The following is a 26,977-nucleotide window of genomic DNA, read 5'->3' as shown; positions in this document are numbered from 1 at the left end:
AATTATATGCATATCCTAGCTTCTGGGCCTGAGTAACAGGCAGTTTACTTTGGGAACACTTTTCATCCGGAGGTGAAAATACTGCCCCCTACCCAAGAGAGGTTAACCAACAATGCAGTTTTAAGAAAAAATAGTTAAGAAAATATTTACTAAATAACACAGTAAACAATAATGAGGCTATATACAGGGGGTTCCGGTACCGAGTTAGTGTGCGGGGGTACAGGTTAGTTGAGGTAATGTGTACATGTAGGTAGGGGTAAAGAGACAATGCATAGATGATCAACAGCGAGTAGCAGCAGTGTAAAAACAATGGGGGGGAGGGGTCAATGGAAAAAGTCAGGGTGGCCATTTGATTAATTGTTCAGCAGTCTTATGGCTTGGGGGCAGAAGCTGTCAAGGAGCCTTTTGGACCTAGACTTGGCGCTCCGGTACTGCTTGCCGTGCGGTAAAAGAGAGAACAGTCTATGACTTGGGTGACTGGAGTCTTTGACAATTATTTGGGCCTTCCTCTGACATCGCCTGGTATATAGGACCTGGATGGCAGGAAACTTGGCCCCAGTGATGTATATCAAGCAGTTGCCATACCAAGCGGTGATGCAACCGGTCATGATGCTCTCGATGATGCAGCTGTAGAACTTTTTGAGGATCTGGGGACCCATGCCAATTGAGATTGCATCATCTTTGGATCTGTTGGGGCGGTATGTGAATTGGAGTGGGTCTAGAGTTCCAGGATGATGGTGTTGAGCCATGACCAGCCTTTAAAAGCACTTCATGGCTACCGGCATGAGTGCTATGAAGCGGTAGTCATTTAGGCAGGTTACCTCAAATTTAATCAAATCAAATCAAATTTATTTTTATATAGCCCTTCGTACATCAGCTGATATTCTCAAAGTGCTGTACAGAAACCCAGCCTAAAACCCCAAACAGCAAGCAAAGCATGTGAAAGAAGCACGGTGGCTAGGAAAAACTCCCTAGGAAAAACTCCCTAGAAAGGCCAAAAACCTAAGAAGAAACCTAGAGAGGAACCAGGCTATGAGGGGTGGCCAGTCCTCTTCTGGCTGTGCAGGGTGGATATTATAACAGAACATGGTCAAGATGTTAAAATGTTAAAATGTTCATAAATGAGCAGCATGGTCAAATAATAATAATCATAGTAGTTGTCGAGGGTGCAACAAGCACGTCCGGTGAACAGGTCAGGGTTCCATAGCCGCAGGCAGAACAGTTGAAACTGGAGCAGCAGCACAGCCAGGTGGACTGGGGACAGCAAGGAGTCATCATACCAGGTAGTCCTGAGGCATGGTCCTAGGGCTCAGGTCCTCCGAGAGAAAGACAAAGAGAGAAAGAGAGAATTAGAGAGAGCATATTTAAATACACACAGGACACCGGATAAGACAAGAGAAATACTCCAGATGTAACAGACTGACCCTAGCCCCCGACACATAAACTACTGCAGCATAAATACTGGAGGCTGAGACAGGAGGGATCAGAAGACACTGTGGCCCCATCCGATGATACCCCGGACAGGGCCAAACAGGCAGGATATAACCCCACCCACTTTGCCAAAGCACAGCCCCCACACCACTAGAGGGATGTCTCCAACCACCAACTTACCGTCCTAAGACAAGGCCGAGTATAGCCCACAACGATCTCCGCCATGGCACAACCCAAGGGGGGCGCCAACCCAGACAGGAAGACCACGTCAGTGACTCAACCCACTCAAGTGACGCACCCCTCCCATGGACGGCATGGAAGAACACCAGTAGGCCAGTGACTCAGCCCCTGTAAAAGGGTTAGAGGCAGAGAATCCCAGTGGAAAGAGGGGAACCGGCAAGGCAGAGACAGCAAGGGCGGTTCGTTGCTCCAGCCTTTCCGTTCACCTTCACACTCCTGGGCCAGACTATACTTAATCATAGGACCTACTGAAGAGATGAGTCTTCAGTAAAGACTTAAAGGTTGAGACTGAGTCTGCGTCTCTCACATTGGTAGGCAGACCATTCCATAAAAATGGAGCTCTATAGGAGAAAGCCCTACCTCCAGCCGTTTGCTTAGAAATTCTAGGGACAATTAGGAGGCCTGCGTCTTGTGACCGCAGCGTACGTGTAGGTATGTACGGCAGGACCAAATCGGAAAGATAGGTAGGAGCAAGCCCATGTAATGCTTTGTAGGTTAGCAGTAAAACCTTGAAATCAGCCCTTGCCTTAACAGGAAGCCAGTGTAGGGAGGCTAGCGCTGGAGTAATATGATCAAATTTTTGGGTTCTAGTCAGGATTCTAGCAGCCGTATTTAGCACTAACTGAAGTTTATTTAGTGCTTTATCCGGGTAGCCGGAAAGTAGAGCATTGCAGTAGTCCAGCCTAGAAGTAACAAAAGCATGGATTAATTTTTCTGCGTCATTTTTGGACAGAAAATTTCAGATTTTTGCAATATTACGTAGATGGAAAAAAGCTGTCCTTGAAACAGTCTTGATATGTTCTTCAAAAGAGAGATCAGGGTCCAGAGTAACGCCGAGGTCCTTCACAGTTTTATTTGAGACGACTGTACAACCATCCAGATTAATTGTCAGATTCAACAGAAGATCTCTTTGTTTCTTGGGACCGAGAACAAGCATCTCTGTTTTGTCCGAGTTTAAAAGTAGAAAGTTTGCAGCCATCCACTTCTTTATGTCTGAAACACAGGCTTCTAGCGAGGGCAATTTTGGGGCTTCACCATGTTTCATTGAAATGTACAGCTGTGTGTCGTCCGCATAGCAGTGAAATTTAACATTTATGTTTTCGAATGACATCCCCAAGAGGTAAAATATATAGTGAAAACAATAGTGGTCCTAAAACGGAACCTTGAGGAACACCGAATTTTACAATTGATTTGTCAGAGGACAAACCATTCACAGAGACAAACTGATATCTTTCCGACAGATAAGATCTAAACCAGGCCAGAACTTGTCCATGTAGACCAATTTGGGTTTCCAATCTCTCCAAAAGAATGTGGTGATCGATGGTATCAAAAGCGGCACTAAGATCTAGGAGCACGAGGACAGATGCAGAGCCTCGGTCTGACGTCATTAAAAGGTCATTTACCACCTTCACAAGTGCAGTCTCAGTGCTATGATGGGGTCTAAAACCAGACTGAAGCGTTTCGTATACATTGTTTGTCTTCAGGAAGGCAGTGAGTTGCTGTGCAACAGCTTTTTCCAAAAATTTTGAGAGGAATGGAAGATTCGATATAGGCCGATAGTTTTTTATAATTTCTGGATCAAGATTCGGCTTTTTCAAGAGAGGCTTTATTACTGCCACTTTTAGTGAGCTTGGTACACATCCGGTGGATAGAGAGCCGTTTATTATGTTCAACATAGGAGGGCCAAGCACAGGAAGCAGCTCTTTCAGTAGTTTAGTTGGAATAGGGTCTAGTATGCAGCTTGAGGGTTTGGAGGCCATGATTATTTTCATCATTGCGTCAAGAGATATAGTACTAAAACACTTTAGTATCTCCCTTGATCCTAGGTCCTGGCAGAGTTGTGTAGACTCAGGACAATGGAGCTTTGGAGGAATACCCAGATTTAAAGAGGAGTCTGTAATTTGCTTTCTAATGATCATGATCTTTTCCTCAAAGAAGTTCATACATTTATTACTGCTGAAGTGAAAGCCATCCTCCATTTGCGAAGGCTGCTTTTTAGTTAGCTTTGCGACAGTATCAAAAAGAAATTTCGGATTGTTCTTATTTTCCTCAATTAAGTTGGAAAAATAGGATGATCGAGCAGCAGTAAGGGCTCTTCGATACTGCACGGTACTGTCTTTCCAAGCTAGTCGGAAGACTTCCAGTTTGGTGTGGCGCCATTTCCGTTCCAATTTTCTGGAAGCTTGCTTCAGAGCTCGTGTATTTTCTGTATACCAGGGAGCTAGTTTCTTATGACAGATGTTTTTAGTTTTTAGGGGTGCAACTGCATCTAGGGTATTGCGCAAGGTTAAATTGAGTTCCTCGGTTAGGTGGTTAACTGATTTTTGTCCTCTGACGTCCTTGGGTAGGCAGAGGCAGTCTGGAAGGGCATCAAGGAATCTTTGGGTTGTCTGAGAATTTATAGCACGACTTTTAATGCTCCTTGGTTGGGGTCTGAGCAGATTATTTGTTGCAATTGCAAACGTAATAAAATGGTGGTCCGATAGTCCAGGATTATGAGGAAAAACATTTAGATCCACAACATTTATTCCATGGGACAAAACTAGGTCCAGAGTATGACTGTGGCAGTGAGTAGGTCCAGAGACATGTTGGACAAAACCCACTGAGTCGATGATGGCTCCGAAAGCCTTTTGGAGTGGGTCTGTGGACTTTTCCATGTGAATGTTAAAGTCACCAAAAATTAGAATATTATCTGCTATGACTACAAGATCCGATAGGAATTCAGGGAACTCAGTGAGGAACACTGCATATGGCCCAGGAGGCCTATAAACAGTAGCTATAAAAAGTGATTGAGTAGGCTGCATAGATTTCATGACTAGAAGCTCAAAAGACGAAAACGTCATTGTTTTTTTTTTTGTAAATTGAAATTTGCTATCGTAAATGTTAGCAACACCTCCGCCTTTGCCGGATGCACAGGGGTATGGTCACTAGTGTAACCAGGGGGTGAGGCCTCATTTAACACAGTAAATTCATCAGGCATAAGCCATGTTTCAGTCAGGCCAATCACATCAAGATTATTATCAGTGATTAGTTCATTGACTATAACTGCCTTGGAAGTGAGGGATCTAACATTAAGTAACCCAATTTTGAGATGTGAGGTATCACAATCTCTTTCAATAATGGCAGGAATGGAGGAGGTCTTTATACTAGTGAGATTGCTAAAGCGAACACCGCCATTTTAAATTTTGCCCAACCTTTATCGAGGCACAGACACGGTCTCAATGGGGAAAGCTGAGCTGACTACGCTGACTGTGCTAGTGGCAGACTCCACTAAGCTGGCAGGCTGGCTAACAGCCTGCTGCCTGGCCTGCACCCTATTTCATTGTGGAGCTAGAGGAGTTAGAGCCCTGTCTATGTTCGTAGATAAGATGAGAGCACCCCTCCAGCTAGGATCTTCGCTTTCTTGGGCATAGGAACTATGGTGGTCTGTTTGAAACATGTAGGTATTACAGACTCGGTCAGGGAGAGGTTGTAAATGTCAGTGAAGACACTTGCCAGTTGAGTACACGTTCTGGTAGTCCGTCTGGCCCTGCGGCCTTGTGAATGTTGACCTGTTTAACTTCTAAGCTCTAGACTGTAAAGATATCCTAGGCTAAGCTTTTCTTCCAGCCTCATATTAAACATCTCCATTCCAAAATTAAATCTAGAATCAGCTTCCTATTTCGCAATAAAACCTCCTTCACTCACGCTGCCAAACATACCCTCGTAAAACTGCCTATCCTACCGATCCTCAACTTTGGCGATGTCATTTACAAAATAGCCTCCAACACTCTACTCAGCTAACTGGATGCAGTCTATCACAGTGCCATCCGTTTTGTCACCAAAGCCCCATATACAGTGCCTTGCGAAAGAATTCGGCCCCCTTGAACTTTTCGACCTTTTGCCACATTTCAGGCTTCAAACATAAATATATAAAACTGTAATTTTTTGTGAAGAATCAACAACAAGTGGGACACAATCATGAAGTGGAACGAAATTTATTGGATATTTCAAACTTTTTTAACAAATAAAAACTGAAAAATTGGGCGTGCAAAATTATTCAGCCCCCTTAAGTTAATACTTTATAGCGCCACCTTTTGCTGCGATTACAGCTGTAAGTCGCTTGGGGTATGTCTCTATCAGTTTTGCACATCGAGAGACTGAAATGTTTGCCCATTCCTCCTTGCAAAACAGCTCGAGCTCAGTGAGGTTGGATGGAGAGCGTTTGTGAACAGCAGTTTTCAGTTCTTTCCACAGATTCTCGATTGGATTCAGGTCTGGACTTTGACTTGGCCATTCTAACACCTGGATATGTTTATTTGTGAACCATTCCATTGTAGATTTTGCTTTATGTTTTGGATCATTGTCTTGTTGGAAGACAAATCTCCGTCCCAGTCTCAGGTCTTTTGCAGACTCCATCAGGTTTTCTTCCAGAATGGTCCTGTATTTGGCTCCATCCATCTTCCCATCAATTTTAACCATCTTCCCTGCCCCTGCTGAAGAAAAGCAGGCCCAAACCATGATGCTGCCACCACCATGTTTGACAGTGGGGATGGTGTGTTCAGGGTGATGGGCTGTGTTGCTTTTACGCCAAACATAACGTTTTGCATTGTTGCCAAAAAGTTTGATTTTGGTTTCATCTGACCAGAGCACCTTCTTCCACATGTTTGGTGTGTCTCCCAGGTGGCTAGTGGCAAACTTTAAACGACACTTTTTATGGATATCTTTAAGAAATGGCGTTCTTCTTGCCACTCTTCCATAAAGGCCAGATTTGTGCAGTATAAGACTGATTGTTGTCCTATGGACAGAGTCTCCCACCTCAGCTGTAGATCTCTGCAGTTCATCCAGAGTGATCATGGGCCTCTTGGCTGCATCTCTGATCAGTCATCTCCTTGTATGAGCTGAAAGTTTAGAGGGACGGCCGGGTCTTCGTAGATTTGCAGTGGTCTGATACTCCTTCCATTTCAATATTATCGCTTGCACAGTGCTCCTTGGGATGTTTAAAGCTTGGGAAATCTTTTTGTATCCAAATCCGGCTTTAAACTTCTCCACAACAGTATCTCGGACCTGCCTGGTGTGTTCCTTGTTCTTCATGATGCTCTCTGCGCTTTAAACGGACCTCTGAGACTATCACAGAGCAGGTGCATTTATACGGAGACTTGATTACACACAGGTGGATTCTATTTATCATCATTAGTCATTTAGGTCAACATTGGATCATTCAGAGATCCTCACTGAACTTCTGGAGAGAGTTTGCTGCACTGAAAGTAAAGGGGCTGAATAATTTTGCACGGACAATTTTTCAATTTTTTATTTGTTAAAAAAGTTTGAAATATCCAATAAATTTCGTTCCACTTCATAATTGTTTCCCACTTGTTGTTGATTCTTCACAAAAAATTACAGTTTTATATATTTATGTTTGAAGCCTGAAATGTGGCAAAAGGTCGAAAAGTTCAAGGGGGCCGAATACTTTCGCAAGGCACTGTACCACCCATCACTGCGACTTGTATGCTCTCGTCGGCTGGCCCTCGCTCAAATCAAATCAAATCTATTTATAAAAACCTTCTTACATCAGCTGATATCTCAAAGTGCTGTTCAGAAACCCAGCCTAAAACCCCAAACACCAAGCAATGCAGGTGTAGAAGCACGGTGCCTAGGAAAAACTCCCTTGAAAGGCCAAAACCTAGGAAGAAACCTAGAGAGGAACCAGGCTATGAGGGGTGGCCAGTCCTCTTCTGACTGTGCCGGGTGGAGATTATAACAGAACATGGCCAAGATGTTGAAATGTTCATAAATGACCAGCATGGTCAAAAGTAATAATCACAGTAGTTGTCGAGGGTGCAACAAGTCAGCACCTCAAGAGTAGATGTCAGTTGGCTTTTCATAGCCGATCATTGAGAGTATCTCCACCGCTCCTGCTGTCTCTACAGAGTTGAAAACAGCAGATCTGGGACAGGTAGCATGTCCGGTGAAAAGGTCAGGGTTCCATAGCCGCAGGCAGAACAGTTGAAACTGGAGCAGCAGCATGGCCAGGTGGACTGGGGACAGCAAGGAGTCATCGTGCCAGGTAGTCCTGAGGTATGGTCCTAGGGCTCAGGTCCTCCAAGAGAGAGAAAGAAAGAAAGAGAGAATTAGAGAGAGCATACTTAAATTCACCGAGGACACCAGATAAGACAGGAGAAATACTCCAGATGTAACAGACTGACCCTAGCCCCCGACACATAAACTACTGCAGCATAAATACTGGAGGCTGAGACAGGAGGGGTCAGGAGACACTGTGGCCCCATCCGATGATACCCCCGACAGGGCCAAACAGGCAGGATATAACCCCACCCACTTTGCCAAAGCACAGCCCCCACACCACTAGAGGGATATCTTCAACCACCAACTTACCATCCTGAGACGAGGCCGAGTATAGCCCACAAAGATCTCCGCCACGGCACAACCCAAGGGGGGGGCGCCAACCCAGACAGGAAGACCACATCAGTGACCCAACCCACTCAAATGACGCACCCCTCCTATGGACGGCATGGAAGAACACCAAGTAAGCCAGTGACTCAGTCCCTGTAATAGGGTTAGAGGCAGAGAATCCCAGTGGAGAGAGGGGAACCGGCCAGGCAGAGACAGCAAGGGCGGTTCGTTGCTCCAGAGCCTTTCCGTTCACCTTCACACTCCTAGGCCAGACTACACTCAATCATAGGACCCACTGAAGAGATGAGTCTTCAGTAAAGACTTAAAGTTGAGACCGAGTCTGCGTCTCTCACATGGGTAGGCAGACCATTCCATAAAAATGGAGCTCTATCGGAGAAAGCCCTGCCTCCAGCTGTTTGCTTAGAAATTCTAGGGACAATTAGGAGGCCTGCGTCTTGTGACCGTAGCGTACATGTAGGTATGTACGGCAGGACCAAATCGGAAAGATAGGTAGGAGCAAGCCCATGTAATGCTTTGTAGGTTAGCAGTAAAACCTTGAAATCAGCCCTTGCCTTAACAGGAAGCCAGTGTAGGGAGACTAGCACTGGAGTAATATGATAATTTTTTGGGGTTCTAGTCAGGATTCTAGCAGCCCTATTTAGCACTAACTGAAGTTTATTTAGTGCTTTATCCGGGTAGCCGGAAAGTAGAGCATTGCAGTAGTCCAACCTAGAAGTAACAAAAGCATGGATTAATTTTTCTGCATAATTTTTGGACAGAAAGTTTCTGATTTTTGCAATGTTACGCAGATAGAAAAAAGCTGTCCTTGAAACAGTCTTGATATGTTCTTCAAAAGAGAGATCAGGGTCCAGAGTAACGCCAGTTTTATTTGAGACAACTGTACAACCATCAAGATTAATTGTCAGATTCAACAGAAGATCTCTTTGTTTCTTGGGACCTAAAACAAGCATCTCTGTTTTGTCCGAGTTTAAAAGTAAAAAGTTTGCAGCCATCCACTTCCTTACGTCTGAAACACAGGCTTCTAGCGAGGGCAATTTTGGGGCTTCACCATGTTTCATTGAAATGTACAGCTGTGTGTCATCTGCATAGCAGTGAAATTTAACATTATGTTTTCGAATGACATCCCCAAGAGGTAAAATATATAGTGAAAACAATAGTGGTCCTAAAACGGAACCTTGAGGAACACAGAAATGTACAGTTGATTTGTCAGAGGACAAACCATTCACAGAGACAAACTGATATCTTTCCGACAGATAAGATCTAAAACAGACCAGAACTTGTCCGTGTAGACCAATTTGGGTTTCCAATCTCTCCAAAAGAATGTGGTGATCGATGGTATCAAAAGCAGCACTAAGATCTAGGAGCACGAGGACAGATGCAGAGCCTCGGTCTGATGCCATTAACCTCTATGGGCTAGTGTAATCCCGTGGTGCGTTATTCAAATACCTTAGAAATGCAAAACCTTCAATTTTTCAAACATATGACTATTTTACACCATTTTAAAGATAAGACTCTCGTTAATCTAACCACACTGTCCGATTTCAAAAAGGCTTTACAACGAAAGCAAAACATTAGATTATGTCAGCAGAGTACCCAGCCAGAAATAATCAGACACCCATTTTTCAAGCTAGCATATAATGTCACATAAACCCAAACCACAGCTAAATGTAGCACTAACCTTTGATGATCTTCATCAGATGACAACCCTAGGACATTATGTTATACAATACATGCATGTTTTGTTCAATCAAGTTCATATTTATATCAAAAACCAGCTTCCGGTGAATTTACTAAATTACTCACGATAAACATTCACAAAAAGCATAACAATTATTTTAAGAATTATAGATACAGAACTCCTCTATGCACTCGATATGTCCGATTTTAAAATAGCTTTTCGGTGAAAGCACATTTTGCAATATTCTCAGTAGATAGCCCGGCATCACAGGGCTAGCTATTTAGACACCCAGCAAGTTTAGCACTCATCAAAGTCAGATTTACTATAAGAAAAAAAAGGTATTACCTTTGCTGTCTTCGTCAGAATGCACTCCCAGGACTTCTACTTCAATAACAAATGTTGGTTTGGTTCCAAATAATCCATAGTTATATCCAAACAGCGGCGTTTTGTTCGTGTGTTCAAGACACTATCCGAAAGGGTAAATAAGGGTGACGAGCATGGCGCAATTCGTGACAAAAGAAATCGAAATATTCCATTACCGTACTTCGAAGCATGTCAACCGCTGTTTAAAATCAATTTTTATGCCATTTTTCTCATAAAAAAAGCGATAATATTCCGACCGGGAATGTGCGTTTAGGTAAACAGACAAAAGAAAAGAAAGTATTCGGTCGCCTCGGGCACGCGCCTAAGCCCATAGTACTCTGAGCGGCCACTTGCCAAAAGCGATAAAGTGTTTCAGCCAGAGCCTGCCTCGATATCGTTCAGCTTTTTCCCGGGCTCTGAGAGCCTATGGGAGCCGTAGGAAGTGTCACGTTATTGCAAAGATCCTCAGTCTTCAATAAAAAGAGCCAAGATGAAACACAACTTCTCAGACAGGCCACTTCCTGCATGGAATCTTCTCAGGTTTTGGCCTGCCATATGAGTTCTGTTATACTCACAGACACCATTCAAACAGTTTTAGAAACTTTAGGGTGTTTTCTATCAAAAGCCAATAATTATATGCATATTCTAGTTACTGTGCAGGAGTAGTAACCAGATTAAATCGGGTACGTTTTTTATCCGGCTGTATCAATACTGCCCCCTAGCCCTAACAGGTTAAAACCTCTTACATCTAGATGTTCCGCTAGCGGAACACCTGCTCCAATATCCAATGATGGGCGTGGCGCGAAATACAAATTCCTCGAAAATCCGAAAACTTACATTTTTCAAACATATGACTATTTTACACCATTTTAAAGACAAGACTCTCCTTTATCTAACCACACTGTCCGATTTCAAAAAGGCTTTACAGCGAAAGCACAACATTAGATTATGTCAGCAGAGTACCCAGCCAGAAATAATCAGACACCCATTTTTCAAGCTAGCATATAATGTCACAAAAAACAAAACCACAGCTAAATGCAGCACTAACCTTTGATGATCTTCATCAGATGACACTCCTAGGACATTATGTTATACAATACATGCATGTTTTGTTCAATCAAGTTCATATTTATATCAAAAACCAGCTTTTTACATTAGCATGTGACGTTCAGAACTAGCATTCCCACCGAACACTTCCGGTGAATTTACTAAATTACTCACGATAAACGTTCACAAAAAACATAACAATTATTTTAAGAATTATAGATACAGAACTCCTTTATGCAATCGCGGTGTCCGATTTTAAAATAGCTTTTCGGTGAAAGCACATTTTGCAATATTCTGAGTAGATAGCCCGGCCATCATGGCTAGCTATTGTGACACCCACCAAGTTTGGTACTCACCAAACTCAGATTTACTATAAGAAAAATTGGATTACCTTTGCTGTTCTTCGTCAGAATGCACTCCCAGGACTTCTACTTCAATAACAAATGTTGGTTTGGTTCCAAATAATCCATAGTTATATCCAAATAGCGGCGTTTTGTTGTGCGTTCAAGACACTATCCGAAGGGTAAAGAAGGGTGACGCGCCCGGCACATTTCGTGACAAAGAATTTCAAAATATTCCATTACCGTACTTCGAAGCATGTCAAACGCTGTTTAAAATAAATTTTTATGCGATTTTTCTCGTAAAAAAACGATAATATTCCGACCGGGAAACCCTGTTTTCGTTCAAAGACTGAAAATAAAAACATGGAGTCGTCTCGTGCACGCGCGCCCCAGTCTCATTGTTCTCAGATCGACCACTTACCAAATGCGCTACTGTTTTTCAGCCATGGCCTGCAAAGTCATCATTCAACGTTCTGGCGCCTTCTGAGAGCCTATGGGAGCATTAGAAAATGTCACGTTACAGCAGAGATCCCCTGTTTTGGATAGAGATGATCAAGAAGGCCAAGAAATAGTCAGAGAGGGCGCTTCCTGTTTGGAATCTTCTCAGGTTTTGGCTGCCAAATGAGTTCTGTTATACTCAGACACCATTCAAACAGTTTTAGAAACTTTAGAGTGTTTTCTATCCAAAGCTAATAATTATATGCATATTCTAGTTTCTGAGCAGGAGTAATAATCAGATTAAATCAGGTACGTTTTTTATCCGGCCGTGAAAATACTGCCCCCTATCCATAACAAGTTAAAAGGTCATTTACCACCTTCCCAAGTGCAGTCTCAGTGCTATGATGGGGTCTAGAACCAGACTGAAGCGTTTCGTATACATTGTTTGTCTTTAGGAAGGCAGTGAGTTGCTGCTCAACAGTTTTTTCTAAAAGTTTTGAGAGGAATGGAAGATTTGATACATATTCGTCGCCAGACGCACTGGCTCCAGGTCATCTATAAGTCTTTGCTAGGTAAAGCTCCACCTTATCTCAGCTCACTGGTCACCGTAGCAGCACCCAACCGTAGCACGCGCTCCAGCAGGTATATCTCACTGGTCATCCCCAAAGCCAACACCTCCTTTGGCCGCCTTTCCTTCCAGTTCTCTGCTGACAATGACTGGAACGAATTGCAAAAATCGGTGAAGTTGGAGACTTATATCTCCCTCACTAACTTTAAGCATCAGCTGTAAGAGTAGCTTACCGATCACTGCAGCTGTACACAGCCCATCTGTAAATAGCCAATCCAATCTACCTACCTCATCCCCATATTGTTTTTATTTACTTTTTTGCACACCTGTATTTCTACTTGCACATCATCTGCACATCTATCACTCCAGTGTTAATTTTGCTAAATTGTAATTACTTTGCTACTATGGCCTATTTATTGCCTTACCTCCTCACGCCATTTGCACACACTGTATATAGACTTTTTCCTATTGTGTACACTTGTTTATTCCATGTGTAACTCTGTGTTGTTGTTTGTGTTGCACTGCTTTGCTTTATCTTGGCCAGGTTGCAGTTGTAACTGTAAATGAGAACTTGTTCTCAACTAGCTTACCTGGTTAAATAAAGGTGAAATAAAAAAATATCCCTATTCAATGTAAAGATATCCCTGTACTGTTCATGCTATATGGTCTAAGGATGAGATCTCAAAACAACACGATAAAACAAGGGGATTGATGCACCCAAATTCATTGCATGGATACAGTACCTCTTGTACCATCACAAGAGTGGCGTTGTGGAGCCCCGGCACGGGGGAGAGAGGGGTGGCCGCCGCATGCGTCTGAATCCAGAGGCCCATGAGGCCCATGAGGCCCATGAGGAGAGAGGAGGTGGCAGAGCAGGGAATCTGGGCAGGTATGACAGTAATTAGCGGTGTGGTAATGTATGCCAATCACAGGGGGTCGAGCTGACAGAGGGAACAAAACAGACAACCCACCCCTATATTGTTTTACACACACACACACACACACACACACACACACACACACACACACACACACACACACACACACACACACACACACACACACACACACACACACACCTCATGCGCTGGCCTTACCTTCTCCAACCCGCTGCCTTGCTCTGATGTTTATATGCAAAATGCTATCAGAGCAATCTGTCACACAGACATCATCACCAACCCTCCCCCCTCTCCTCCCCCCTCTCCTCCCTCTCTCCTCCCCTCTCCTTACCTTTCCCTCTTTCAACAAATCCATCACTGAAACAGATTAACCATCCTAGTGTGTACACCTTGTATGGACGCTGCCACCATATTGATGTTATGGGGGAGGAACACGTTTGGTGTTACTTGCTTCATCAAGTAGAAAACACATTAAAAGGTTCAAGATGGCGTCTGAATTGTCTCATTTGTAACTAGCAGTGCTGCTGTTCAGAGTGAGAGGAAGAGAGAAAGGTGAAAATCAATGTAGACAGACCCAGCAATAGACAGATCAGTCTCTATCTATGCTCAGGACGTCATGTCCATTACAATGTCACAAACAGCCATTAACCTGTCAGAGAAAGACCACCGCACATTCTCTCTCTCTCTCACTCTCTCTTTAACACACACACACAGGCACACACAGGCACACACACCTCTGTTTTTCTAAAGTTGAAATCCAACTCCTATCTTTATTTCCAAATTCTAATTGTGCCGAAAGGCTCCAAGTCACCATGTAAAGAATGACACTCCAGAGCAGTGGAGATGAACAGAGATTAGATGTGCAACTGGATCCTATAACTGGAAGAGTTTCTCTTCTCTTGGCTGTTGTTTCGGCAGGCAGGCAGTTGGAAGGACAGCCACGGGGCTTGGCGTCTGTCTGTCTGTCTGCGTGAGAGAGAGCTAAGGATTTGAATAACAGCCCTCTTCCTTTTGACTGCCACATGGCTGCTGTTACTATGTCAACGTTTACAGCTCTATCATAGTGTGGTTAAGAGATGTTCTGTTTTTTTTGTCCTATCTGTCTCATCATAAGTATAGTTTTTGAGAGCGTCTCTGTTATATCTTTCTTGTCTTGTTATAAAATACTTGTGCCAGCCAAGAGTCTGGGCCAAGAGATTCTGTCCAACAATCTGACTAAACTGAACTTTATTACCCCCCTCACTAAAACCCAGCATGGAGGAGAGCCAACCTGACTGGAAAGTAACACAAATAAAGTCAGAAAACATAGAGTTTTATCAACTGCAAGGTAATGTCACTTAAATGTGGATCATGTGAAGCTTAGAAGATACGGATCGTAATATGAAGGAAATCAGGGCTATTCAATAAAGCCTAAATTGACATATTCTTCACTCAGCATCTGAAACTAACTGACACAACTTTCTGAGCAAAAAGTCATTTTACACGTCTGGTTCCAGGCGGCTTTAACACTGAGCTCCACTAATCAAATGTGAAGATAGTGAGACGTGAGGAGTATAGAGGTGAACTTCAGTAGAATTGGATATTGGTATATATCTGATATATTTTCAGTAAGTCATGTTGTGTTGGTATCCTGACTAGTTGGAACCCGCACTAGAAGATAAGAGAGAATGGTTTATTTAAATTCAATTTCAATAAGGCAACATTACACTCTTAGAAAAAAGGGTTCCAAAAGGGTTCTTCGGCTGTCCCCATAGGAACCTTTTTGGTTCAAAGTAGAACTCTTTTGGGTTCCATGTAGAACCTCCTGGGGAAGGGGTTCTACATGGAACTCAATAGGGTTCTTCTACCTGGAACCAATAGGGCTCTACCTGGAACCAAAAAGGTTTCTTAAAACAGTTCCCTATGTAGACAGCCGAAGAATCCTTTTAAGTTCTAGATAGCACCTTTTTTTCTAAGAGTGTAAATGGTATCAGTTTTTGGTTCCAGAGAGAACCCTTTTTGGTTCCACATAGAACCATTTTGAGTTTTGTAGTACCCTCTGTGGAAAGGGACCTGCATGGACCCCAAAAGGGTTCTACCTGAAATCAAAATGGGTTCTCCAAAGGGTTCTCCTGTGGGGACAGCCGAAGAATCCTTTTATGTTCTAGATAGCACCTCTTTTTGTAAGAGTGTAGGAACTAACGCTGAATTATTTGACACTATATACAATGTTCATAAATACACAATGCACAATAATTCACCATTGACACAAAATCGACAATATTTTTTGGGAACGATACAGAAGTAAAGGTCCATAGAAAGGTCTCATACCTCCTCTACACACCTCTCTCTCATTCCTTCTCCCTTTTCTCTCCCTACCTACAGTATGTTTCCATTTTCTGTCATATTCTTTCCGCACCCCTCAGAAAAGTTATTTCACTACCATTCCACATTCCCTTTCTGTTTGACATTAGTTCCAGCGGATACTCTTTCTGAAATAAAAACTAAAAACACGTGTTAGAACTGTCAGAGGACAAAATTCTGACATTCGCCACAGATTTTCACTAAGCCTTGACAAATATTCACATCGAACTCAAACAGGGTGTGAGAAGTGGTGTAGTTCAAAGGGAATCTACAATAGATGGCAGCTCTCTTAACCAATTATGTGTATTACAGGCAGCATGCTGGCAAACCTTCCCCACAGAGAGTCGGCAGGACTAACACAGGCCGGCAGAGATGAACAGATAACAAAAATAAAGTGTGGGATAAAGAGATGGCATATGACAGAGAGAGGAAAGGTGTCTCTCTCTCTCTTCTCTCTCTCTCTCTCTCTCTCTCTCTCTCTCTCTCTCTCTCTCTCCCCCCCCCTCTCTCTCTCTCTCTCTCTCTCTCTCTCTCTCTCTCTCTCTCTCTCTCTCTCTCTCTCTCCTCATCACAATGAATGTCCAGGGTTCTCAGTCAGCTCCTTGGCTTTAAGGGAATCTTCCGTTAATAAACATGGACTACTTTGTCCTCCAGTAGATATCCAGGCCTCCTGAGAAAGCTTTTATAATGCTCTTAGAGCTGATTAGCACTGTAATGTTTATACACCGCTGTCTCCTTGCCAACAAGGTTGCCCGGGGAGCACTTTGGGGAGATCTAATCAATAGCATAAGGAATCGCCTCAAACAGAACCCCCTAATCAGAGGTAATGTATTAACCCCTTAGTGAACAATGAAGGAAGACAAAGGGAAAGAGCATTGCTTTAAAGGCAATGTAAGTTCAAAGGTAAGAATAGGGAACAGAAGCCATGAAGCGTTTCTCTACTGAGGGTACACCAGCGAAATTATAAATTACAGACAGAGCGTCTACTTGTTTGTGAACATATTTGTGAACACATGCCAATTAGCCCAAACTAGAACTTAAACTATGCAGTCGAGACGTGTATAAGTCAGTGTGAGTGGTGTCGTGGAAATTACCACCAGGGACACCTGAAGTCAATATTAAATGGATCATTCTTTATGATGAGCAAGCTGGAGAGGTTCCAACAAACTTAGAGCACTATAGTATACCTTTGTCTACAGAACCCATGGTATTGACAGCAGCATCGTGGATGAGGGTTGACGACAGAATTTGGCATTCCACAACACGAATCATACTCCAGCTCTGACATTGGCTGTAATTGCTTTCTATTGATTTGCCGTTCATCGTACACCTTGTACATTACCCTGCTCTGGCTGTTTAACTTGAGTCTGCGCCAAACATTCAAAGAGGGTTTGGAAGGGGATGACAGCTTCAAACCTCCGGCCAATCACCAATTACAGGTCTGGTACCGGAAAGGTTCTGTTATTATTTCAACCTGTCAAAGTCCAGGGGGGGTGGGCAGTCCAATCCAGTTCAGAACTCAAGTTGCTAATTGATTCGATAAATTGTCTATCTGTTTTGGCAAAAACAAGACATTTTTGATTACGAGTGGACATTACCCTTCGTGTCACACAACTGTGAGAAGCAGCGCTACAGACTGAGGTAGAAGGCTGAGGGAAGGATAAAGACACACACCAGGTCAACATCCATACCTCTCAGCCTCCTTGTATCTCCTTAATGGACTTTAACACTCAGGATTGTGGGTAGTTCATCTTCCTGACAAAAGGCCTATTGCAGTGGGCATTGATCACCTGATGCTGAGCCCGTTTGTGTGGAGGTGAGGGCTGGGCCGTTATAACACGTGGCCTCAGTCACAGACACTGTTGGTTAAACAGGGGAAAAGAAAGCATTTCACTGTTCATCTACACCCGTTGTTATGAAGCATGTGTCAAGTGTAATTGGATTGATTGAAGCAAAAGAGACAGAGAGCCTTTGAAAATGGCATCATCTCCTGAGTGAAGCTTCATGGGTTCTGTCAGAACTAACACGCCACGTCCACATCACACAAAGCCACATAGGCATCAGTATTTCTCGGTCCATCGCACCCCCTTGACCCCCTGCACACCCCCCTGCCCCTCCACACCCCCCTGCGCCCTCCACACTCCCCTCCCCCTCCACACCCCCTGCCCCCTCCACACCGCCCTGCCCCCTCCACACCCCCCTGCGCCCTCCACACCCCCCTGCCACACACCCCCCTGTCACAAACACATGGTTAGCAGATGTTAATGCAAGTGTAGCGAAATGCTTGTGCTTCTAATTCCGACCATGCAGTAATATCTAACAAGTAATATCGAACAATTCCACAACAACTACCTTGTACACACAAGTGTAAAGGAATGAATACGAATATGTACATAATGTGATATATATATATATATATATATATATATATATATATATATATATACTGCTCAAAAAAATAAAGGGAACACTTAAACAACACAATGTAACTCCAAGTCAATCACACTTCTGTGAAATCAAACTGTCCACTTAGGAAGCAACACTGATTGACAATAAATTTCACATGCTGTTGTGCAAATGGAATAGACAACAGGTGGAAATTATAGGCAATTAGCAAGACACCCCCAATAAAGGAGTGGTTCAGCAGGTGGTGACCACAGACCACTTCTCAGTTCCTATGCTTCCTGGCTGATGTTTTGGTCACTTTTGAATGCTGGCGGTGCTTTCACTCTAGTGGTAGCATGAGACGGAGTCTACAACCCACACAAGTGGCTCAGGTAGTGCAGCTCATCCAGGATGGCACATCAATGCGAGCTGTGGCAAGAAGGTTTGCTGTGTCTGTCAGCGTAGTCTCCAGAGCATGGAGACGCTACCAGGAGACAGGCCAGTACATCAGGAGACGTGGAGGAGGCTGTAGGAGGGCAACAACCCAGCAGCAGGACCGCTACCTCCGCCTTTGTGCAAGGAGGAGCAGGAGGAGCACTGCCAGAGCCCTGCAAAATGACCTCCAGCAGGCCACAAATGTGCATGTGTCTGCTCAAATGGTCAGAAACGGACTCCATGAGGGTGGTATGAGGGCCTGACGTCCACAGGTGGGGGTTGTGCTTACAGCCCAACACCGTGCAGGACGTTTGGCATTTGCCAGAGAACACCAAGATTGGCAAATTCGCCACTGGCGCCCTGTGCTCTTCACAGATGAAAGCAGGTTCACACTGAGCACGTGACAGACGTGACAGAGTCTGAAGATGCCATGGAGAATGTTCTGCTGCCTGCAACATCCTCCAGCATGACCGGTTTGGCGGTGGGTCAGTCATGGTGTGGGGTGGCATATCTTTGGGGGGCCGCACAGCCCTCCATGTGCTCACCAGAGGTAGCCTGACTGCCATTAGGTACCGAGATGAGATCCTCAGACCCCTTGTGAGACCATATGCTGGTGCGGTTGGCTCTGGGTTCCTCCTAATGCAAGACAATGCTAGACCTCATGTGGCTGGAGTGTGTCAGCAGTTCCTGCAAGAGGAAGGCATTGATGCTATGGACTGGCCCGCCCGTTCAACAGACCTGAATCCAAATGAGCACATCTGGGACATCATGTCTCGCTCCATCCACCAACGCCACGTTGCACCACAGACTGTCCAGGAGTTGGCGGATGCTTTAGTCCAGGTCTGGGAGGAGATCCCTCAGGAGACCATCCGCCACCTCATCAGGAGCATGCCCAGGCGTTGTAGGGAGGTCATACAGGCATGTGGAGGCCACACACACTACTAAGCCTCATTTTGACTTGTTTTAAGGACATTACATCAAAGTTGGATCAGCCTGTAGTGTGGTTTTCCACTTTAATTTTGAGTGTGACTCCAAATCCAGACCTCCATGGGTTGATAAATTGGATTTCCATTGATTATTTTTGTGTGATTTTGTTGTCAGCACATTCAACTATGTAAAGAAAAAATTATTTAATAAGATGATTTATTTCATTTAGATCTAGGATGTGTTGTTTAAGTGTTCCCTTTATTTTTTTGAGCAGTGTATATATATATATATATATATATAAAATGAGTGATGGCAGAACGGCATAGGCAAGATCAGGAGGAGAGAGGTGCTATCTGCCTAATGTATTCAGTTAGTTAGCCAATTAAACTAATCGAGTTAATGTGGAGCTGTCAGGACTGGCTTTGAGGGTTGAACCTGAAGGGAAGCAAAAAATAAGCTAAACTATTTTTGTAAGGAAACAGTCTTGGTTGTTTATGGTGCTTTAAATGCCAGTTAAGGGCCTTAGACCCTGTCAGAAAGGGATATTGTGCTCATTAAAGAGAGAAATGACAGAATCGTATGCATTCAGAGGCGGGAAGTAATGCAGCTGGACTTATGGATCCAGACCAGGGGAGGCTGGTAGGAGGAGCTATAGGAAGACGGGCTCATTGTAATGGCTGGAATGGAATAAATGGAATGGTACAACCACATGTATGAAACCACATGTTTGACTCTGTTCCATTTACTCCATTACAATGGGCCCATCCTCTTATAAGAAGTGAGGACCAAATGGTAGGTATGTTCTCTGCTATCCACTTTATGTTTTAATTATTATTTTGGGTATAGGGGAGGATCACTTTTATTTTTATTTATTCACACCAGCCTCCTCTGATCCAGACTAATAAATTGGGGAAATTGATGAACGCAAAAAGGCAAATAAATGACTTCATGGAAAAACGACCTGAAAATCCTCACACCTGGATGCAGCTTATCCTATTTCCCATGATTCCCTTCTAACACTTAGATCACTTAGGGAGTGACCGTTATTTATAATAATGGTTACCTCGAGAAAACTGGACCTCTCCAAAATGAAAATGGATTACCCTCCCATCAGCTAAATATATTTTACCTAAAGCCCCCATGAACGCTTAAAAAAAATTAAAATAAAAGTGATCCTCCCCTATACCCAAAATAATAATTAAAACATAAAGTGGATAGCAGAGAACATACCTACCATTTGGTCCTCACTTCTTGGACAGACCAGAGCATTAGATATGCCGTTTTAGAAACTGTTCCTCGTCCTGTAACCATTACATGGCAATGCAGGAACTTTGATAGCGCACAAGGTTGCGGGTCAGAAGGTTGTGGGTTTCTCAGACCACCGTGGACAAGAGTAAGGGTGGAAAGATCTCCTTTATTCTGAAAGCATTACATGAATCTATCATCGTATTTGCAAGTCTGAGAAAAATATAGCCTAATGTTGTCTGTCAAACAGGTCGGCCTACCTCTTAAATAGGAATAAATAGACTCCAACACAAAGCCCTCTTTTTGTTAGTAAAGTCTAATTAAAATGAAGACCTTTGAAATAAATTTGTCCTACTCGAATTTGCCTACTTTCAGCACCATGAGCTGTCCATTTCTGATTGTGTCACGGTTGTTGCTTCAAGTTTCAGCACCACAATGTAATTTTCTAAGATCTGTCTTATTGTGAGGTCAATAAGTCTGATAAATACATCATGGGAAAGAAACATGTTGTTTTTAATAAAAATCTATTATAGTAGTAGCAGGCTATCAAAGTTACCCTCCGGCACTCCTTCTCGCTCTCCTCAAACTGAACAGAAAAAGGCTATGGATCATTTGATAGAGACCACACTAAATAGTCTATAGGCTAGGGATCATTTGATAGACACCACACTAAATAGTCTATAGGCTAGGGATCATTTTATAGACACCACACTAAATAGTCTATAGGCTAGGGATCATTTGATAGAGACCACACTAAATAGCCTATAGGCTATGGATCATTTGATTGAGACCACACTAAATAGTCTATAGGCTAGGGATCATTTGATAGACACCACACTAAATAGTCTATAGGCTAGGGACCATTTGATAGAGACCACACTAAATAGTCTATAGGCTAGGGATCATTTGATAGACACCACACTAAATAGCCTATAGGCTAGGGATCATTTGATAGACACCACACTAAATAGCCTATAGGCTAGGGATCATTTGATAGACACCACACTAAATAGTCTATAGGCTATGGATCATTTTATTGAGACCACACTAAATAGTCTATAGGCTAGGGATCATTTGATAGAGACCACACTAAATAGTCTATAGGCTAGGGATCATTTGATAGAGACCACACTAAATAGCCTATAGGCTAGGGATCATTTGATAGAGACCACACTAAATAGCCTATAGGCTAGGGATCATTTTATTGAGACCACACTAAATAGTCTATAGGCTAGGGATCATTTGATAGAGACCACACTAAATAGTCTATAGGCTAGGGATCATTTGATAGAGACCACACTAAATAGCCTATAGGCTAGGGATCATTTGATAGAGACCACACTAAATAGCCTATAGGCTAGGGATCATTTTATTGAGACCACACTAATCTAGCATATAGGTACACTTGATATTGTGCGCCCAGCGGAGAATCAGAGATGAGGGGCAGCATCGGGCACACATCGATATACAGCCTAACAACCAACTCATTCTAAAACACAGAGAAATATTGACACTTCATCAATTACAAATTACATTTACATTTAAGTCATTTAGCAGACGCTCTTATCCAGAGCGACTTACAAATTGGTGCATTCACCTTATGATATCCAGTGGAACAACCACTTTACAATAGTGCATCTAAATCTTTTAAGGGGGGGGTTAGAAGGATTACTTTACTTTAGGTATTCCTTAAAGAGGTGGGGTTTCAGGTGTCTCCGGAAGGTGGTGATTGACTCCGCTGTCCTGGCGTCGTGAGGGAGCTCTGACACCATTGGGGTGTCAGAGCAGCGAACAGTTTTGACTGGGCTGAGCGGGAACTGTGCTTCCTCAGAGGTAGGGGGGCCAGCAGGCCAGAGGTGGATGAACGCAGTGCCCTTGTTTGGGTGTAGGGCCTGATCAGAGCCTGAAGGTATGGAGGTGCCGTTCCCTTCACAGCTCCGTAGGCAATCACCATGGTCTTGTAGCGGATGCGAGCTTCAACTGGAAGCCAGTGGAGAGAGCGGAGGAGCGGGGTGACGTGGAGAGAACTTGGGAAGGTTGAACACCAGACGGGCTGCGGCGTTCTGGATGAGTTGTAGGGGTTTAATGGCACAGGCAGGGAGCCCAGCCAACAGCGAGTTGCAGTAATCCAGACGGGGAGATGACAAGTGCCTGGATTAGGACCTGCGCCGCTTCCTGTGTGAGGCAGGGTCGTACTCTGCGAATGTTGTAGAGCATGAACCTACAGGATCGGGTCACCGCCTTGATGTTAGTGGAGAACGACAGGGTGTTGTCCAGGATCACGCCAAGGTTCTTAGCACTCTGGGAGGAGGACACAAGGGAGTTGTCAACCGTGATGGCGAGATCATGGAACGGGCAGTCCTTCCCCGGGAGGAAGAGCAGCTCCGTCTTGCCGAGGTTCAGCTTGAGGTGGTGATCCGTCACCACACTGATATGTCTGACAGACATGCAGAGATGCGATTGACATGACATGACAAATGACATGACCCTCCCCAGGACTAGATCTAAATAATACTAAACCTGCCCTTGACTGAAAGGGAAAAAGCATGACCCTCCCCCATTTTCCTCCAGGTAACCACTCTGTACATTTCCATCCATCCCTTATCAAACCCTCACACGTAGCTGCATCTTATTCGATGTCCCTTGTTTCCCTTAGAACACTTATAACCAGGGTTGGGAAGGTTACCATCTAAATGTAATATGTTACAGTTACTAATTACCTGTACAAAATTGTAATCAGTAATATAACTTTTGGATTACCCAAACTCAGTAACATAATCGGATTACTTTCCGTTACTTTTGAATGACTTTCCCCTTAAGAGGCATTAGAAGAAGACATAAAGGAACCATAAAATGCATTAATGTCATGAAAGTGGTGTCTGACTTGAACAAACTTAAACTTCCGCTGTTTTTCAACGCTGATTTGAAAGTCATTGAGAAAACAGAAAGGTGTCAAAATGTTGTTGTTTTACCGCAAACATCCTTCTGCGCTCTATACTCCTCTGTAAACTGGTCATCTCTGTACACACGTCGCAAGACACACTGGTTGATGCTTATTTATAAAACCCACTTAGGCCTCACTCCCCCCTATCTGAGATATCTACTGCAGCCCTCATCCTCCACTGTAAACTGGTCATCTCTGTATACCTGTTGCAAGACACACTGGTTGATGCTTATTTATAAAACCCACTTAGGCCTCACTCCCCCCATCTGAGATATCTACTGCAGCCCTCATCCTCCACATACAACACCCGTTCTGCCAATCACATTCTGTTAAAGGTCCCCAAAGCACACACATCCCTGGGTCGCTCCTCTTTTATCTCAATCTCTTCATTCAAAGACTCAATTCACGGACACTCTTACTGACAGTTGTGGCTACTTTGCATGATATATTGTTGTCTCTACCTTCTTGCCCTTTGTGCTGTTGTCTGTGCCCAATAATGTCTGTACCATGTTTTGGACTGCTACCATGCTGTGTTGCTGCCGTGTTGTGTTGCTGCCTTGCTATGTTATCGTCTTAGGTCTCTCTTTATGTAGTGTTGTCTCTCTTGTCGTGATGTGTGTTTTGTCCTATATATATATAGGACAAAACACACAATATATATATATATATATTAAACAATATATATTTTTAATCCCAGCCCCCATCCCCGCAGGAGGCCTTTTGCATATTTGGCAGGCCGTCATTGTGAATAAGAATTTGTTCTTAACTGACTTGCCTAGTTAAATGAAGGTTAAATAAATACAAATATATAAATAAAAACTCTCCTCTCCAGTCGGGCCTGAGTTAACTCTCCTCTCCAGTCGGGCCTGAGCTAACTCTCCTCTCCAGTCGGACCTGAGCTAACTCTCCTCTCCAGTCGGGCCTGAGCTAACTCTCCTCTCCAGTCGGGCCTGAGCTAACTCTCCTCTCCAGTCGGGCCTGAGCTAACTCTCCTCTCCAGTCGGGCCTGAGCTAACTCTCCTCTCCAGTCGGGCCTGAGTTAACTCTCCTCTCCAGTCGGGCCTGAGCTAACTCTCCTCTCCAGTCGGGCCTGAGTTAACTCTCCTCTCCAGTCGGGCCTGAGCTAACTCTCCTCTCCAGTCGGGCCTGAGTTAACTCTCCTCTCCAGTCGGGCCTGAGCTAACTCTCCTCTCCAGTCGGGCCTGAGCTAACTCTCCTCTCCAGTCGGGCCTGAGCTAACTCTCCTCTCCAGTCGGGCCTGAGCTAACTCTCCTCTCCAGTCGGGCCTGAGCTAACTCTCCTCTCCAGTCGGGCCTGAGCTAACTCTCCTCTCCAGTCGGGCCTGAGTTAACTCTCCTCTCCAGTCGGGCCTGAGCTAACTCTCCTCTCCAGTCGGGCCTGAGCTAATTGTCCCAGTTCTGCTTGAATGAAGCAACTTGGACTTCCACTGATGTTAACATCCTTTTACTCCACTGTAAGTTCTGACAGTGAACACACCGTGGAGGCCACTGAGAGACAGGGATGACCAGACAGAGAACCAGATCCCCACAAAGTGTTTCAAAACTACAGTTATTCTTAGTGCACAGAATGAGGACCGGTATGGTGTTCTCATCAGGGTTGAAAACTAGGCTAACTCCAAGACGGCATCCCCTCTGGAGAGGCACAGAGAAAGTTCAGCTCAACATTTATCAAAGTAGGCACTAACTCGCCGTGACATGGACTACACAACATCATTACCAGGTTGGGTCAGTGGGGAAATGCCTCGAAAAAAACGCGCTTATAAAATATTTGTGACGTAGCCAGTTGATGTTGTAGTCATTGTTTCAACATTTAGCTGTTTATTTAGCCTAAAAAACCCATCCTCTTATTTAAAACCAACGTGTTTTATTCAGTCACCTTAAAGATTGTCTGAGTTGCAGCTAATGGACTCCACACTTGTCTTTCTGTCTTCACAGACACATGTAGACTGACTTATTTTCCTTACAGGGGTCGGGCCAAAATGCTCACGACAAGCAGACTTTAATACGTTCTCTGAATAATTAATTTCTTACACTAAATGATTTAGTGTTCTCAGCTACAGTAGGAGAGTTTGGTAGAATCAGGAAGTGATGAGGTGATATCTGACTATATAAACTAGACCTAGATCATAGAGACCATGAATCCAGATAATAGCCTGCCAGAGAACCTGAGGGGGATTGAAACTGGACATTTTTAAAAGAGATTTTAAAACACACCTTTTTAGCTTTGCTTTTCCTCAGGGGCTTTTTAGTTGTTCCGTTTTTATTGTTACTCTCTTATGTTTGCTGTGTAGTAAATATTTCTGTTTTTATTTTCATTGTTTTTATTTAATTTTATTCCCTGTGAAGCACATTGCGTTGCATTCCATGTCTGAAATGTGCTGTATAAATAAAGCTTGATTTGATGCCTTTCATTGTTGTTGTAACTGAACAATACACAATATGACCAAAAGTATGTGGACACCTACTCGTCAAACATCACATTCCAAAATCATGGGCATTAATAGAGTCGGTCCCCCCTTTGCTGCTATAACAGCCTCCACTCTTCTGGGAAGGCTTTCCACTAGATGTTGGAACATTGCTGCAGGGACTTGTTTCCATTCAGCCACAAGAGCGTTAGTGAGGTCGGGCACTGATGTTGGGCGATTAGACCTGGCTCACAGTCGGTGTTCCAATTCATCCCAAACATGTTCGATGGGGTTGAGGTCAGGGCTCTCTGCAGGCCAGTCAAGTTCTCCCACACCGATCTCAACAAAATATTTCTGCATGGACCTCACTTTGTGCACAGGTGCATTATAGCCTAGTGGTTAGAGCGTTGGGCCAGTAACCGAAAGGTTGCTAGATCTAATCCCCGAGCTGACAAGGTAAAAGTCTGTCATTCTGCCCCTGAACAAGGCAGTTAACCCACTGTTCCTAGGCTGTCATTGTAAATAAGAATTTGTTCTTAACTGACTTGCCTAGTTAAAGAAAGGTTACATTAAACAAAATTGTCATGCTGAAACAGGAAAGGGCCTTCCTCAAACTGTTGCCACAAAGTTGGAAGCAAAGAATTGTCTAGAATGTCATTGTATGCTGTAGTGTTAAGATTTCCCTTCACTGGCACTAAGAGCCTGAACCATGAAAAACAGCCCTAGACCATTATTCCTCCTCCACCAAACTTTACAGTTGGCATTATGCAGGTAGCGTTCTCCTGGCATCCACCAAACCGTCATCACTCCAGAGAACGCATTTCCACTACTCCAGAGTCCAATGGCGGCGATCTTTA

The 26,977-nt window shown here is 43.8% G+C and overlaps 1 protein-coding gene across 1 annotated transcript in view; it reads right to left on the bottom strand.

The window, feature by feature from the left end:
* The window catches only part of LOC123726192 (guanine nucleotide-binding protein subunit gamma 4-like), a gene marked incomplete at both ends in the record, with an annotated part of 154,536 nt that overhangs the window by 123,642 nt on the left and 3,917 nt on the right, over positions 1-26,977 (bottom strand). Inside the window, one exon of the mRNA XM_045692962.1 lies at positions 13,502-13,596. Within this exon, the coding sequence (XP_045548918.1) occupies positions 13,502-13,596 (95 nt within the window). The remainder of the gene's footprint in view (positions 1-13,501; positions 13,597-26,977) is intronic.

The sequence above is a fragment of the Salmo salar genome, chromosome ssa13 (assembly GCF_905237065.1).
Source record: "Salmo salar chromosome ssa13, Ssal_v3.1, whole genome shotgun sequence".
NCBI classification, from domain to species: Eukaryota; Metazoa; Chordata; class Actinopteri; order Salmoniformes; family Salmonidae; genus Salmo; species Salmo salar.
This window is presented reverse-complemented; position numbering and strand designations above follow the sequence as displayed.